At 34.3% G+C, this 17,500-nt stretch overlaps 2 protein-coding genes across 3 annotated transcripts in view; both read left to right on the plus strand.

The window, feature by feature from the left end:
- Positions 1–1,696: 1,696 nt before the first annotated feature.
- Positions 1,697–9,688, plus strand: LOC125031089 (mediator of RNA polymerase II transcription subunit 21-like). 2 transcript variants are annotated; one of them, XM_047621572.1, is made up of 5 exons: positions 1,697–1,738; positions 3,733–3,838; positions 3,977–4,086; positions 4,325–4,487; positions 9,522–9,688. In XM_047621572.1, the coding sequence occupies exons 1-5, from the start codon at positions 1,697–1,699 to the stop codon at positions 9,542–9,544; spliced, it is 444 nt and encodes a 147-aa protein (XP_047477528.1). In that variant the 3' UTR covers positions 9,545–9,688. The 2 variants fall into 2 exon arrangements, with proteins under 2 accessions (XP_047477528.1, XP_047477527.1); XM_047621571.1 differs by lacking the exon at positions 1,697–1,738 and adding an exon at positions 1,764–3,571.
- Positions 9,417–17,500, plus strand: part of LOC125031088 — a 9,417-nt gene continuing 1,333 nt past the window's right edge. Inside the window, exons 1-9 of the mRNA XM_047621569.1 lie at positions 9,417–9,868; positions 11,606–11,805; positions 12,667–12,797; positions 13,274–13,364; positions 14,048–14,201; positions 14,912–15,072; positions 15,215–15,397; positions 15,771–15,855; positions 15,993–17,500. The exon at positions 15,993–17,500 is cut by the window's right edge and continues 1,333 nt beyond it. Of these exons, the coding sequence (XP_047477525.1) occupies positions 9,685–9,868; positions 11,606–11,805; positions 12,667–12,797; positions 13,274–13,364; positions 14,048–14,201; positions 14,912–15,072; positions 15,215–15,397; positions 15,771–15,855; positions 15,993–17,500 (2,697 nt within the window). The 5' untranslated portion in view covers positions 9,417–9,684. The remainder of the gene's footprint in view (positions 9,869–11,605; positions 11,806–12,666; positions 12,798–13,273; positions 13,365–14,047; positions 14,202–14,911; positions 15,073–15,214; positions 15,398–15,770; positions 15,856–15,992) is intronic.

A 17,500-nucleotide genomic window follows, 5' to 3' on the forward strand; every position in this document is an offset into this window, starting at 1 on the left:
TATCAATGTTCTCTTCGCCCAGGATTGATTCCCAGTTTATGCCATCAACTATTTTTTTAAGGCTTCTATACTTACCTCACTTGTAGTTGCATTTCCCCATTCCTTCCTTATTTAGGTTGAGTTTTCCCTGTAACAGACAATATTTGATTTTATTATTACTTGGTCTAGGCTCTTCAACGTTTCTAGATTCAGTTTTTTTTTTTGGTATTTTCTTGTGACTAAACCGATGTATGGGATGGAATGTACAGTGTGATTATTATTGTGTTAACCTCGTTATTTTCTACCTTAGTTGCCTTTACTTCCACTATGGAGTCTTGTTTAATCTTTAACTCCTTTATGACAATTCCTTTCCTTGTTAATATTTCCACCCTACCTTTTCCATTTACCCGATTTTTATCCAGATTTTTAAATATTCTTCGTGGGTGGCCAGCAAAGTACCCTTTCCTTGAATTCTTTGATTATCTTATCAGACTCTTCAGTATTTTCTCTCTGAATGGTTGTATTCCTGCGCAAATTACCCCCCTCCCCTTTCTTTATTTCTTTCATATTTACGTTTTCTTCACGTGTAATCAAACCTCTTATTACTTCGTTTTCCTGGTCTGACCTTAGATGTTGTCCATTAAACAGCAGATGTCTCTATGCGCGAAACACTTATGATGCACGATTCGCGATCACTTCTCGTCTCCATTACCTTCTCTCTCATATCCCGGTTCGCAAAGCCTCATTATCTTTACACATATACATAACCCATGACTAACAGACTAGACCACTCATCAACCGATTCTCTACTTATTTAAAAACATGTAAGAGCTGTACTGCACTGATACGATACATTGCATTCTCCATGTGTGTGTGTGTGTGTGTGTGTGTGTGTGTGTGTGTGTGTGTGTGTGTGTGTGTGTGTGTGTGTGTGTGTGTGTGTGTGTGTGTGTGCTTTATATATATACGATATGTACAGACATACATATATATATATATAATATATACATACATACATACATACATACAAACATATATGTATACATATATGATATATACATATGATACATACATACATACATACATACATACATACATACATACATACATACATACATACATACATACATACATACATACACACACATACACACAATCACCCACCCACCCACCCACACACACACACACACACACACACACACACACACACACACACACACACACACACACACACACACACGCACGCATGCACGCACGCACGCACGCACACACACACACACACACACACACACACACACACACACACACACACACACACACACACACACATGCACACACACACACACACACACACACACACAGATATATATATATATGTATATATATGTATATATATGTATATATATGTATATATGTATATATATATATATATATATATATATATATATATATATATATATATATATATATATATATATATAAGGAAAAGTAACAGAATGGAGTCTCCAGAAATGGTTCCTTTGGTAGCACCAACAGAACTATTTGGCAAAAAAAAGTGTTTTAGACTATCCTGATTTTCACATGCATTTGAGAAGTTTGATCCCAGCAAAATCTTTTATATACACAAGTTTTCTTCGTTCAGTAAACATTTATATTCTTGGTCCCTGGAAGAGCGATCGTGATTGGCGGAGAGAGAGACTTCACAACAACAACAATCATGGCGGACCGCCTGTCCCAGCTTCAAGATGCCGTTAACATGGTATTATCAATAATATCTCTACTTCTTTAACACTTTTATGTCATCTGCCTGTTGCTATTCGATTAGATACACGGAGTGGTGAGCAGAGCATAGGATTTTCTCTCGATTATTGGTTCTGTATGTAGAATTTAGGGTGATTTTATCGAATATTAGCCTTGACAGTTCGGCCTTAGTTCATTCGAGGTCATCGTCATTGCGTTACTGCTTCATCTGGCATAGCTGATGCGTATTATCAAATGTACTTCGTATCTATCCATAGTAGTACTGCTTCAAGTACGGTCTTTGCACTCTAATAAAGATTAACACAGCTCTACTACTTGCATTGCGGCAAGATGGAATTTAAACTCTTTATTTGATGACAATAAATATCTAGGAGTATCTATAAGCTTCATGTTATTAGCAAATAGTAGGTGAAAGTTTGTAGGTATGTGCCGAACTGTGGCCTCTGGGTTACCTCCTATTTGTTATCTAAATAAAAGTTATTTCTTTACATTATGGATGTACTCATCAGAGTCTAAGTCCCCAACTCTATGTCATAACATTTATTTGATAATCTAAGTTACCATGATTTGGCTTCCCTTTAGGTACTGTCCCTGACAAACCTTGTCTTCACCTTGTTATGCATGGTAAGATCAAGATGAAACTCAGGAAGACTGAGCAAACCTAGACTGAATAATTTTCATGATATTTTTTCTTTATTTGTGGCATTACCGTTCATGTCTGCAGATTTTTTATTGTACTGATGACTGCAACTTTTAGTCCTCTATAAGAATGTAATGGTATGTGTTTATACCATAAAGTTTAACCAATGAAAATATTATCCTTTACTTGTGTAGTTGTACATAGGTGGTCCTTTTGAGTGGAAATAAATATGGAGAATAGCAATGTTAACAGTCATCTTTTAATAATGATAGCTCTGTTTAATACTTTAAGAAGAATTTTCCCAAACATCTAACATTTATGTTATAGGTAGTTTAGTATGTGATGTGCTGTCATTATCAGGTAGTCACTTCTTTATTATCCCTGCTCACCTGATGATTATATGGTACAGTTATGTAATAATACAGCATGTATTATACACACATAGCTTGCTACCTGATGTGCTATACATGTCATTTGTTTAGTTTGTGTTACTACAAAACTGGGAAGCAATGAATAAGATTAATTTTGAAATGGGATCCTTGACTTCAACAACTCATGATACATTTACAACATCCTCATAAAGGTGGTAATATCTCAAACTCACAAAAACTTTGTATCCAGATTTACCATTATACATTATGACATCAGCAGGAAGGTTGTTCATATACCAATCTGCTGGTTAATTATGGAGGTGTAAAAGTTTTCTTTTTTTTTGTTTCAAATGATTACAAATCAAGATTAGTTCAATTTGCTATTTTTTTTCTCTACAGTTAGTGACCAGTAGCAGAGTGGTAAAGGGTCTCCTTGTACTATTGAAAGAGATATGAGGTTAAAAATATGGAGTATATTGTTTCAAAGGAAAAGACAGATTAGAGTATCATTTCAGGAAGACTAGATCCTCATTTTATTGTTTATGATAATGAAATTGCATGTGTAACTTCCCACTTATAAAGTATTTTTGACAAAAGTTCTGTCATTAGTTTTGATATATGTTAAACAATTAAAACCAGTTTCAGATCTTTAGTATGGAGAAGAGGAATAGTTAGCAGGAATGTGACTTGTTAGATATACTAGATCAGAATTATAACATCAGCATGGTCTTGAGTGTAGATGTAATAATCTAATTCTGATATGGATTCTCATAACAAGATTCATAGACGGAATTCCTGCAGAAAAAGTGAGTTAGTCAAGGTTTGTGATTTACTCATATAAAAAAGGGTTAAATTTGATTAAGAAAACTGAATATAGATTATCATTGTTATCTGTAATTATATTGATATATGCAAAGAATATTTTTTCCATCAGAGGACTAGACTTAATACACAATGGCTGATTATTTCTTATCCTTACAGCAAGCAGAGAACCTTTATAATAGCATAGGCTGTTTGTTTAATTCAGCACCACCATGTAGCTTTGATAAAAGTGGCAAGACTCCTTCACAAAATGAAAATCCTGATGGTAAAACTGAATATTCAGGTATCAATTTTTCATGTAGATATCTTGCACAATATACTCTTGAGTTTTAGTAATGTTGTTATACAAACATCTTACCATGATGTAAAAGACTGTTTGATTTCAAAATACTTAACTTTGCAGATATGACTGAACACAAGAGAGTCTTTGCCACTCTCATTGCTCGGAATGCTAAGGATATAGATGTATTAATTGAAAGTCTTCCATCTGAAGACTCTTCAGCTGAACTTCAGGTAAAAAAGGATGTGCAAAGAACAAATTTGATATATGGCAAGTTTGTTAATTTGTAATACTGACCTTATGTATTGGGCTGAGGTATTCATAATTTATTTTTTACTTTTGAAGGTTAAGCTAGGATTTGCATGGAAACTTTTGTTTTTAAGATATTTATAACTCCTGGGTGTTCATGATGATTATAGGATAGCTTGAGCAAAGTGCTATAGTCGATTCATACAGTTTTTTAATTCACAGACAGCCAACATGAGGGTGCTAGAGCAGGAAGGTGAAGAAGCTGCTCTGAAGCTGCAACGAGGCATTGATCGAGGAGACAAGTTACTTGAAGAGATCAACAGAGCTCTCAATGAAATTGCCAACACACAGTTAGCTATCAACCGCATCACAGATGCTTCACAGGGTGATGCAATTATGATATGAATCTTTTGGTATTAGATTTTGAGTAGATACCCATTTTTTCAAGTAAAAAAGCCTTCCAAACAAGCCAGTCACAGCATTCCTTTTAAGGCACTGTCTTTATTTCAGAATGAAAATGAGCTTTTTTACTATAAGTTTGTTGATGAAGTTTATCTCAAAAACTGTCAGCATTGGCAGAGGAGACAAGTTCCTTGAGGAGCTTAATAAAGCTCTTAGTAAATTCCTAACACCCATTTAAACATCAGTTGCTTCACATCTACTGCATGGCTGATGCAAAGATATGAGTCTTTTGGTGTTGGATTTAGAGAAGATATCCTTTAAAAATACAAAGGAGCTTTCTAAAATTGATGTGTACAACTTTAGGTCTTAGCTATTGCTTCTACATCAGATGGAAAACAGAGTAGAATGGTATTGATAAGCTATAATGAGTATTATAATTACTCAGCCAGCCATGTATTACATCACAGACATATCATAGAGTGATGCAGTTAAGATATCATCTTTTGGTATTAGAATTTTAGAAGATACCCAGTTTCATAAGCAAAATGGCTTTCTAGTATTGGCAGGGACAGGTTTCCCTACTGAGAATTTCTTCTAGTTCAGAATGAAAAAGACCTTTGTGCCATGTAAATTTGTCTTTGAGGTTTGTCACAAAATGGGTCAGTGGGCTCTTTAACTCGATGCCACAAGGGCTCTTATGTACAAATAAGCCCTGCCCATTGTGAGTCTTTATACATAGATGGCTCCACAAGTACTTAGTCACCAGTGAATCAATTACTAGTACTATATACCTCCCATTTACTCTTTTCCTTGACTTCTAGAGATATTTTCTTTCATCTTATATTGCTACTAGTAATGTGGAATCGTCTATAATGTAGAGACATTTAACTAAGTGAACTCTACATTTTCCCACTTTCTTTGGGTTAAGAAAATCAACAGAGGTCCCAGTCGACAATGGCTAGCCATCATTCCCAGCAGTGGATCTTTGCAGAAGAATCTTTTGACATTAGATTTTGAGAAAATAACCATTTTTCAAAAGTGAAAAAGCCTTCCAATCTCGGCAAGAACCCCTTTTTCTTTTAGGACATTGCTTCCAATTAAGAATTAAAAGAAGCTTTGCTAAGTAAGTTTCTCCATGTTAGCCACTTTTTTTAATACTAGAGGTTAGATAGTGGAATTTTCTAGCATTTATCATTTTGTAAGAATATTCTAAGGGGTCATTAAAGGACTGCATATATGTAGAATTACTAGTGGCAGTATACATACAGCAGGAATGTTTATATTTTTACATTTTTTTGTAATAAAAAAGTATTATATATATATTGTTACAGTTGAATATATTTTTATATGTCTTCATTTATTAACCATATAATGGTGATGATTATTTCTAATGTCACTTGTAGTCAGAATATAATTAAGTCACAGATTGGGTTAGAAAACTGACTAATGATATTGGTATTTGACTGGATTGTAGTGTGAAATAGGATATCACTTAGTTGACTGGATCCTTTTTATGTAAAGTGAAGAGAATTATGACTTTCCTAGTTTTAAAATTTGTGAAGATTTAAATTACAAATGGATTTAATTTTGAATTGAATGAGTAAACTATAAGAATCACAAATATTAAAATTTTGTTGTACCATTGACTTTTGTAACATATTTCTTCCTGTGATTTAATGAAATTGCAGTAAGGTTTAAAATAGATGGCATAATATAGACACTCCTCAGCTGTATGATTAGATTTTTTGAGCTAGTTCTTAGTTGCATAAAACAAAACTAAAGAAATAGCATAAAATCCTATTTCTACTATGATGATAAGTAAATGAATTTAGTGCTACAGATTTTGATACACAGGACAGCTAGTTTCTAAACCTCCTTTCTCCGCTGTACAGTTTCATTTACATGTACTCTTGATATCTTTTCCTATGATAACTGTATATCTATCTTCATCTGGGTATATTCTGAGTTAAAGCCAAAGCAACAAAAGTATCTTTGTAATAAAAATTGGCCTTTTTTGGTGTAAATGGAAGTATGCAGAAAATAAAATAGTTCAAGATTTTGCAAACCAACTTTGTAACCAATTGTTTTCTTGGGCCCTTTATCCAGTGTAAATTTTATTGACAGCAGTTAGGTGTTGTCCCTGAAAGGGACAAGTGTCTACTATGTCTCAGTTTTATTTTGAATTTTAAAACATAGATATATCATCAAATGTACGGTTTGTATGTTAACTTTCTTTTATGATGGTAATTCATCTTTATGTATGGTAATTGTGGGTTTATAACATTACTCCCAGTGGAAAAAAATACGTGTGTGTGTGTGTGTGTGTGTGTGTGTGTGTGTGTGTGTGTGTGTGTGTGTGTGTGTGTGTGTGTGTGTGTGTGTGTGTGTGTGTGTGTGAGAGAGAGAGAGAGAGAGAGAGAGAGAGAGAGAGAGAGAGAGAGAGAGAGAGTGAGTGAGTGAGTGAGTGAGTGAGTGAGTGAGTGAGTGAGTGAGTGAGTGAGTGAGTGAGTGAGTGTGTGAGTGTGAGTGAGTGAGTGAGTGAGTGAGTGAGTGAGTGAGTGAGTGTGAGTGAGTGAGTGAGTGAGTGAGTGAGTGAGTGAGTGAGTGAGTGAGTGAGTGTGAGTGTGAGTGTGTGTGTGTGTGTGTGTGTGTGTGTGTGTGTGTGTGTGTGTATGTATGTGTGAGAGATTTACAGAAAAAATTGCAAGTGAAGGTTTTAAGAGAAAAGGTGTTGTCATATGCAAGCAGGCTGACAGTTGCTTAACGCTTGATAATTTTTTTTATACTTAAATTTTATTGAAAACATGTTCAGCATTTCTAATGTAAATATATATCTTTATTACTTTACTACTCTCTTTTATACAGCCATACAGTATTAAGATATTGAATTGAGTTTTGTATAAATAATGAATTAATAAAGGTATCAATCCCATGTTCACAGATTTTATACAACAAAAGAAGTGGAAGTGTTTATTCAAAGTTGGTATCTTAGATGATTCTCGCAAATAGCAGGTCTCATTTATGTGGCACAGGATTTCTATTGTCACTGATACAAACTTTTACACAGTATCAAAATATCTACTAATAATCTACTACTCATGATTTCAAATATTGTGTAAACTGTAAGTATAGCAAAAAATGGTTGAGGATGTGCTTATAGAATTTCAAAATTTTCAGTGTCTTTAACCATAAAGTAATCCAATATTTTTAGATAAGACCTTGTAGCTGAAATTAATATATTAACTTGAAATCAGAGGAATAGAAAGTAGAGGGAAGTAGATATGATTGATCATAGATATTCAGATAAAAACAAGCGACATGGTAGTGCACAGAATGATAGTAATCTGTTCATAGTCTGTTTATGTGATTGTGTGTATCATAACTTTAATGTGTATTAGAATATTTTCTTACTTCAAGGTAATCTGCTTAATTCTGTTTTCCAAGCTTAGAGGTATTGTGTGAAATTATAATAATATGGTGTCATATTGTAGATCAAATGAATCTCAGAAAAGAAAAAAAAATCCTGAATAATGATGATAAAAAAGATGACTGATAAAAAAAGATAACTGTTGATATGGAAGATGATGCAAAGATATGGTCACCTTTCCATCTGTCCCTACTGATAAAAACTGTAACATAGATCTTGCACTGAATTAGTATTGGAAAATTATTTAAAACTGCTCCTCTGTTTGTTAGTTAAACTTTTTAGAAAATACATCAAATATTGTAAGTATAATTAAAAAAAATATGGTAATTAGATTTAAGCTTATAAGCATACTACTGATGCTTTAGGTTGTAATGTACATAAATAAATAGGTTATTACAGTAATACACTTGTAAAATCTAAATTCATTACAATTATTTTTCATCATAAGCACATGGTATACAAAATAATGTTAATAAAAACAATAAGCATTAATATCAGGCACCTGTTTAACATTACATGCAGTTCAAAAAACTTCTGCTTCAATCTTTTCTGACAAGATAGAGCAAGAAATAAGAGATATCTGTACCTCGATAGTATATAATCTGTAATACAACTCATACTGTTGGATGTGTAAAGTACAGCAGTTTATTTGCCTTATCTTTGGCTAGCAAGTGAGTCAGTGACTTGTTCTTTGTTAGTGGTAAGTCTGCAGTAGTATACCATAGTCTTGTTACTTGTTAATTACCCTTGCTATATATTGCTAAGACATGCATACTTGGATGGAAATAAAAATATACAGTTGTCCCTAAACATATTAGTCCTTTATAATAATGTAATAAAACTTTATGAAACCAGTGAGGTTGAAAAGAGAAAATAGTAGGCCTTTTAAAAAATTAGCTGAAATGTTTTAGAAATTTGAAAATCGTCAAAATTGTGGGTGAGTGTAACAGGAGCTGTGTGATTGTCAAGTATAAAGATAACTCGGTTTATTCGAAAAGTCGATGTTAATGGTTAGTATTTTCAGGTAATTTAACCAAGTTACAATTAGTCATTTGTATTGTCCTGGTAGTCAAGAGCATAATCTATTTATTTACATGTGTACAAAAAATGGGCATAATTTGATTCCTTAAGCTCAGCATCTTAGTTACTTATTAAAACGAAACAGCCATATATATATATATACATATATAGCTAAATAATTCCAAACGTGGCTTTAAGATGCGAGTATAATGAAAAGAATGTTATTATCTTAAGTGGTGTTATATAGCACGTGTTCGCGCTACCCGTTCTTCACGTTATTGTTTACAGCGTCCGATTCTTATCAATTACCTAAAATACTATTTTTTGGTAAGCACCTCATCATGAAGGTAGAAATACATAAAAATAGCATATATTTCTTATAGATAAATTGTACTTAGTTGATGAATTAGGGTATTGTTGACATAAAAGACAAATAAGATTATACGCGCAATATTGAAGCCGCGAGGGAGAAATCGGACACAGGAACCTGTCGTCTGTCTATGTTGTTGTTTCTGCGAGAGTCGAAAGTCGTCCTTTTCTTCACTTTATTCTCTTATTTGTCGCTGACAGACCATGGACACATACATCTGTAGGAGCACTTGAAAAGGATTTGCTCCAAGACGACCGACATGATCCAACGCGAAGACTGTCAGAGGAGAAATTAAGTCAGTGCCAGAGAGAGGTCTCAAGCAGAGGGAGCCGGCACTCGGAGGTCAGTGCTTGCCAAGGCGTCATGGGCGGGCGAGGGCAAGTCGGGAGTCTCTACGCCTCGCACTATGGGCTGGGGGGAATGCTTCGCAGGAGGCTTCACCCGATCATGAGGTCGAGAGGCTTCACTCCCCACTGGCGGCCTCCGGGTGGCTTCAGGACTGCGCTCCAAGCACGCCCACACATGACCAGGTCTCTGTGTTCCAAAGGTATTATTGCCCTGTTTTTGTTATTGTTTTTTTTTTGTAAGTGTATAAGGTGTTTTGTTTTGGATAGTGAGAGTAGGTTGGGGATAGAAGGAAAATGTATGATGTCTGTATCATTACTTTCAGATGCTGTAGTATGGATTATTTTTCTTTATTTTTCTTTGAAGTTCACAGAGGATTTAAGGTTTTTATGGGAGGGGAAATAAAAGTCTGAAATGCAGAAAGATATATTTTTTTCTAGCTTTTAAGCATAGTAAAATATTATGTGGAACATTTCTATACATAATGTCACTTACATGTAAACCTAAACTTTTGTAGCACATTATTATTTCCACATTCATGAGTTTTTTCCTGTAAATATGTTATTGCATAAAATACACACCCAAGGTCTATTTTGTATGTAGCATCAGCTGTAAGATAGGTAGGAACAAATAAAGGTTTAATTGTATAAAGTATGAAGGAAAGATTATATTTTTTTTTTTTTTTGTAGAGGAACAGGATCAGCGTTTGCAAGACACCTCCATATCTGCCACTGGCATTTATACCTGTCAGCACTTTGATATCAAACAGTGAATCTCATGAAGTATATGATGGCCATGTTAAGCACATAGGCTAGCCAGATGATATATATATATATAAATATATATATATATATATATATATATATATATATATATATATGTATATATATATGCACATATTTTAGGTTTATGATGGAAAAATACCAGTTTAAAGCTTTTTAAATTACTTGTTTTGAAGAAAATATGTCTCTCTCTGAACTTCACCCTTTTCACAATGTGTGGTTATTAAAATTGTAAATATAATTTTTTTTTACTTAATATTTGTAATTGATATTCCTGGGATATATTCTACTATTAAAATTACATATTTGTTGGAACAGTTAGGAGAGAAGTCACTAACCCATTCTCTTGTCATCATTCTTGGCAGGCATGGACACTGGCAAGGCAGAGTGCCAAATAATAGAGATAAAATCCTTAGCTACATATATTTGCTGCAGTGGTAGCAGTTGCTAGGTGATGATGCTGTATAACTGTAAGAGTTAGATCAGTTTTGACTTGTGATGGAGTTGGTTGCATGTTGCTGCATATACAGGGTCATGTACAAGGGAAATGCAAATAGAATATTACTGCCCAAAAGTTACTAATATTTTTTACTATCTTGATATCTCCTTCTAGGGAATTATTATTACGAACTCTGAAATATTGTGTAATTGTTGTTTCCAGTTAGATTACTATAATAATTACCAGTTTAATCAAACATTAGAACAGCAGTTTCATAATGGTTCTTGTTTATGTCTAAAAGAGTAGGTTACAGATATGTTTTTCTCCAACAGCCTTCTAAAACGAAGAATATTTTATGAAATATTTTGATATTCAGAATATCAGTGGAATACAACACATTAAATTTAAGCTGTACATTGAAATAGAAAGTGCTTAGATGAAGTCTAACAAATCTTAACCTGGATTCTTTCCACTCTGCCCTTCCAGTGGCCCTCATCTGGATAATAATTTCCCAGTTAGTTTTGGTTCTGTTCAACTTTGACTTAAGCTTCCAGAAAAGATTAAACAGAATATGAAACATGAAAGTAGGACTAATGTTGAGACAGTTCAGTGGAATTGCATTTATTTTTGTGTATGTTGTTTAAGTTATTAATCACTTTATTAGTGCATGAAAATGGATCTTCAGAAGTCTCTATGTTATATTTCTTCTTATTACCAGTCAACAAGAACAACCTGAGCTGGCATTTACTAGTCCTGCTGATGGGTCAGAACGTTCAGTTACAAACGGTGGAGAAACTGAAGGATGTCACTCGCTACCTAGTGAGGATAGTCGTTCGCCAGTGTGAGGTACATACTTCAGAAAGGATACGCCGTTCCATGCAGCTGTACACTGTTTACTCCCGCATGTGGGGAGAGGAGGTATGCCTATTTTGATATTGGTGATGTATGCCTATTTGATATTGGTGACTTCTTTATTTGTAGTTAAGAAAGAAACATTGATTCCTTTTATGTTAGCTTCCTGGCCTAGGATTATCTTCTTTGATAAAAGTTGTAAGAGAATGTGGGGTAAAATGAGCAAGTGTATATCAGTTTGATTTGTCATAAGAATAGATATGCCATTTATATTTTTACACATTTGATTGTGGGTTAGATATTTCTGTTTATTATTATTACTACTTCATGAGTGAGAGTGAGAGAGAGAGAGAGAGAGAGAGAGTGAGAGAGAGAGAGTGAGAGAGAGAGAGTGAGAGAGAGAGAGTGAGAGAGAGAGTGAGAGAGAGAGAGTGAGAGAGAGAGAGTGAGAGAGAGAGAGAGAGAGAGAGTGAGAGAGAGAGTGAGAGAGAGAGTGAGAGAGAGAGTGAGAGAGAGAGTGAGAGAGAGAGTGAGAGAGAGAGTGAGAGAGAGAGTGAGAGAGAGAGTGAGAGAGAGAGTGAGAGAGAGAGTGAGAGAGTGAGAGAGAGAGAGAGTGAGAGTGAGAGTGAGAGTGAGAGTGAGAGTGAGAGAGAGAGAGAGAGAGTGAGAGAGAGAGAGAGAGAGAGAGAGAGAGAGAGAGAGAGAGAGAGAGAGAGAGAGAGAGAGAGTGAGAGTGAGAGAGAGAGAGAGAGAGAGAGAGAGAGAGAGAGAGAGAGAGAGAGAGAGAGCGTGTGCGCGTGCGCGTGTGTGTTTGTTTGTATAGTAGTAACTTTACAACTAATAGATATTATGAATATGATTTATGCTCCCATACCACATATTTTAGCCAACTAGTGTATTTATACTGTTTATTTGCAATCAAAATAGGCTGCAAGGAGACTGCTGTCGGACCTCAGGAGGATATTTTTGATGAGAGGGCGACATCTGCTTTTGTCAGCAGTTTGCATTACGCAATATGACTGGGATGAGGAAAAGATATCAGAGGAGAGCTTGGAAAGGTGAGTGCGGAAGATTGAGAAGTCATTGAAGTAACTGGAAGTTCAGTACAGCAATTAAATTTTTTTGCCTGCAGTTCATCATGAATATATGATAGGGAACATATTTATACCCTTTGGAATGCTTGAAAATTTGCAAATGTGTGATGTACATATTGACTGGCAATTGACTCGATGGTGGCTAAGCAAAATAAATTATATAAAACAGTATATGCATTTGCCATTCAAATATTCCAGTATTTAAGTGTTCTTTATCTCCAATACATTCTTACTAAGATGGAGTATAGTTTAACGTTGAAAGTTGGTGAACATTAGATTTTATAGATGAGAATAGAGGTTTCTATAAGAAAAGCCTGTGAAGGCACATATTAGATACAAAATAATTATTTCATTGCAAAAAACGTTGTATCTTCAAGCATTTAGTTGATAAAAGGGTTTGTGAATTATGTATATAATAACTATATATATTTTTTTAACAGAGCAACTGATGACCTAGAATCTGTAGGGGAACTCTGCAAAGCAACGGTTCAGTGTGAGAATTGTGGAAAACGGCAAGCTATTGATCAGCAGGTATATTGAGAGATTGATAGATTTTTTGTGATATAAATGGCAGTTAAATGTTTATATATATTTGAAGACAGAGAAACTATTGATAGATACTTAACCATACATATTGAAAGAAAGATATAGACACCAAATGCATACACTTAAATAGACCCACATACTTGGGTACACACTATACATATCACTGTTTATTTGCTTTTCTCCAAAAATTGCTTTCAAAATAATAAGCTGTACGGTTTGAAACAGTGGTTAATGATGGATGCAAAACCCAGTAATGCTGTGTGAAAATTTTAGTAAATTTAAGTGAGGACATTAGTGCACACTGCTCTGCATTTGGTAATTGTGAGACCTCATCCTGGTCATCATGAAGTGATGAAGCACTAATCTCTTTAAGAGAGATAATGGTACAAACTTGTCACCAATAGTAAATAGTAGGCAGATGATGTGGTCAGTTTCAGATTGGAAAGCACACTATTTTGAAAATACTTTTGGGAACACAGGTGTACACATGAAAAGTATAGTGAAATGGACAAGCACATACACATGTTCTTGGCAATACACAAACATATATATCCAACTAAATGTACAGTGACACATGTTTATCTACTTCCCATATATTTAAAAATCAGGGTACTCATAATGATAGTTATCTGATATAGCAAATAATCAAAGATTCATCAATTTTTCAGATGTCTAATGTGGATTACTGTATGTGTAGAGGTACTATAGGCTATGCTGGAAAGAATAGGCATTATGATGCTTGGGAACCATTCATCGAAAGAGATCACCATATTGTGTGGCGCCAGCGACATCATGTGCATCAACATTTGTTTGCTTATAAAGGTATGTTGTTAACAATAAAAGTAGTTTTGCTTTTATGTCATAAAGATCAATATTCTTATAAAGAATATTCATATAACTGTAAATTATATAATTTATGTACTTTTTCAGATGGCAGTCGGGTATGAGAATGACAATATTATTATTATTATTATTATTATTTTTTTTTTTATTATTATTTTTTGTTTTTTTTGTATTAATTAATTTATTTATTTTTATTGTTGTTGTTATTATTGTTATTATAATTGTTATTATTTTTGTTATTGTTATTATTATTATTATTATTATTATTATTATTATTATTATTATTATTATTATTATTGTAGTTGTTATTAATGTTATTATTATTGTTATTGCTATCGCTCTTTTTTCTCCCTTTTTTTATGCACGTATCACTGCAGTTTCAGTATGATAACTACTTGGTATACTGCACCCTCTCTGCATTTATATACTGTTTGCCCCAGGTTATTCTAATTTTCACTTAATACACCTATAAAAAGCATCAGAAATGCCACTTTTTAGTGAAAACTGTCATATACCTTACAATGTGTATATAATGCTTTAAGCCTAAGTTAAGCATTGCTCTATAACATTTGAAATCCAGAATTCTATATTATTTCTAGTCCAAAGTTTGTCACATAAATGTTCAAGTGGCTAAGATATTCACATATGTGTTTAGATATATTATGTAATGTGTGGAATATTCCTTTCAGTGTATGGAACTTATGATGATGTGAGCCTAAGTGCATTTATGGAAGCACAACTAAACAGTGGCTTCAGAAAAGAGTGGGATGATTCTGTGCTTGAGTTGCGGGTGCTGGATTCCCATGCAGAATCCAACTCTGATCTTGTTTATTGGCTTGTCAAGTTCCCTGTGAGTTTTGTGTAACTTTCTTATGTCTTTGTATTTGTGTATTTCTCACTTGTGCAACAATTACTTGCTTTACTTCAAACTGTGGAATGTTATAATGAACATGTATATACTTTAGAACTAATACATTTGGTTTTGGTTTCAGCAATTCTTTGCAAATAGAGACTATGTCTTTAAGAGGCGCTTCACATACAATGAAGAAAGACAAGAAGCTGTTATAATGAGTCAAGCAGTAGACACGAATGTGTTCCCAGAAGAGAAAGGAATTTATCGTGTCAATGAGTATTGGTCAACAATGGTCATTAGAGCCTCTGAGAGTATTGATAAGGTAAGTAGGAAAGGGTTTATATTTGTACTTAGGCCTCCATGAGAGATGATTGTTCTTTTTAAGTGGAAAAAAAGGTGGCATAGATTACAGATATCTGTAGACAAAATCCACAGTATTGGTTTTAGGTTATTGTTTAGAATCAGTGTAATTGAAAAAATGAATATTGAAATGCAGTATGAATTTTAGAATTACTTTTTTTGGCAAACTTCTAACCATTTTCTTTTTCATAAAGAAATAGATTTCATACTTTATGAGATATGTGATAGGATTTCTGTTGTATATTGTGAAAATATGGCATAATCATTTTTGGGTACATATGATAAGATTTTCTTGTCTTTAATAAAGCATTTCATAACTTTTTAATTTTTTGCAGCCAGGTATAGAATACACCCTTACGTATTTCGACAACCCTGGGACTAGTCTTCCACAAAGTATAACAAACTTCATAGCAGCTACAGGTAAAAACTTAGTAGATGTTTAGTGTTTCACTTGACTTGTTCCATAAATGTCACATGCAAATGAAATCATAAGAATAGTTTTTATGAAATCTTTGGCTGGGTATAATGCTTTATTGTAACACTACAAAATTTTTCAGGTTTTCCAAACTTCTTGCGGAAAGTTCACCAAGCAGCCCTAAGCCTTCAGACAGATCACGAGAATGGAGGAGATGCTTATATCAGTCTCCCTAGTCAGTTACGATATCCAAAGAGAATGCCAGAGATTGAAAAACCAACCATTTCAGTAAGTGTCGAAGAAGAAGGGGCACCTGTTCCTGCCACAAAGGAGTTAGAGACAGTGTCTGTGGGCAACATAATGGGTCAAGTTCTTGAGCATGGGGTTAGTATCAACAAGATCCAGGGTGAAGAGGAAAAACATAGTATATGGAGTGATTTACCAGAAGAAAAATATGAAGGAACAGGTTCTTTAATAAGGACTGATAGTGAAGGTGGAGGTACTCCAAAAGATACATTATTAGACAAAAATGCTCCTACACCAAAGGAAGAGACTCGAGAAGGTAGCAGTGAATTTCTTGAAAGTAGTGAAATAGATGTAGAGATGGAAATGCAAATGACAGATGAAATTAAGAGCTCTGACTTTAACAGAGAAGATGACCATTTGCCTTCTACAATAGATAGAAATAGTAACCATTCATCTCTTTCTCAAGATCTGTCTCTGCAGCTGAGTAGAAAAAAAGTTGTGGTAGATATATTGGAGGCAATGGAGGTTGTGGCACCTGATATGGATGAAAAAACAAAATTGTCACAGAAAGTGGAAGAGTTGGCTGCAATCACTTTAGACAAAAATGGAAACAAATCTGTGTTGCTTGCAAAACTTGACAAATTAAAGAATAAATTAAAAGAATTTCAAGAAAATGCATTTCATCGCAAAATATCATCTTTGAAAAAAATGCAAGAACTTGAAAATCGTGGCCATTATGACCATTCTAGCCTAGATGAAAAGACTTTAAAGCATCTTGAAAACCTTTTCCATGCTGTGAACAGAGTTCTTCAAGCTGACAAAGACATGCGGACTGGAAAGGGTTACATGAAGACGTCTACAGGACAAAATTCAGATACTAGCTTGGGAGAGCAATTATTCTGGGGTTTCCAAAGAAAAGAAACTAAAGAGAAGGAAGACACAGGGGCACAACCAAGTAAACAAAGAATACCTGATGAAGTGTCTGGATCACCAGGCTTTGAAAGTTCCCAAAAGAAAGATGCAAATGATGAAATAGAGGCTAAAGAAAATGTTCCAAGACCTGTGGGTGCAGATGTCAGAAAGGAAGAGGAATTATCTCAGGATTTCCAAAGAAGAGAAAGCAAGAAGAGAGAAGATACCAGGACACAATCAAGTGAACACACCGTACCTGATGAAGTCTCTGCCTCACCAGGCTGTGACAGTTCTCAAAAGAAAAATGTAACTGACAAATCAAAGCCTCCAGATGATCCACCAGGGCCCAGTAGTGCAGAATCGTCAGCCACAGGTGTATTAGAAGAAAGCACGAAGAATGAAATTAGAACCAGTAGTAATAATATGAGAAATAACATAGAAAATAGAAGCAGTACTAGTGGGTGGTCCTCTTGGTTATATTTTCCATTTTCC

The sequence above is a fragment of the Penaeus chinensis genome, chromosome 12 (assembly GCF_019202785.1).
Source record: "Penaeus chinensis breed Huanghai No. 1 chromosome 12, ASM1920278v2, whole genome shotgun sequence".
In the NCBI taxonomy this organism is placed as follows: Eukaryota; Metazoa; Arthropoda; class Malacostraca; order Decapoda; family Penaeidae; genus Penaeus; species Penaeus chinensis.

Excerpts from the sequence above, each read along its gene's own strand:
- LOC125031089 (XM_047621571.1), top strand. The coding sequence starts at position 3,512 with ATGGATTCTCATAACAAGATTCATAGACGGAATTCCTGCAGAAAAAGT. Across the intron at positions 3,839-3,976 it reads ACAAAATGAAAATCCTGATG|ATATGACTGAACACAAGAGA; the intron begins GTAAAACTGAAT and ends TTAACTTTGCAG. Across the intron at positions 4,488-9,521 it reads CATCACAGATGCTTCACAGG|ACCATGGACACATACATCTG; the intron begins GTGATGCAATTA and ends TGTCGCTGACAG.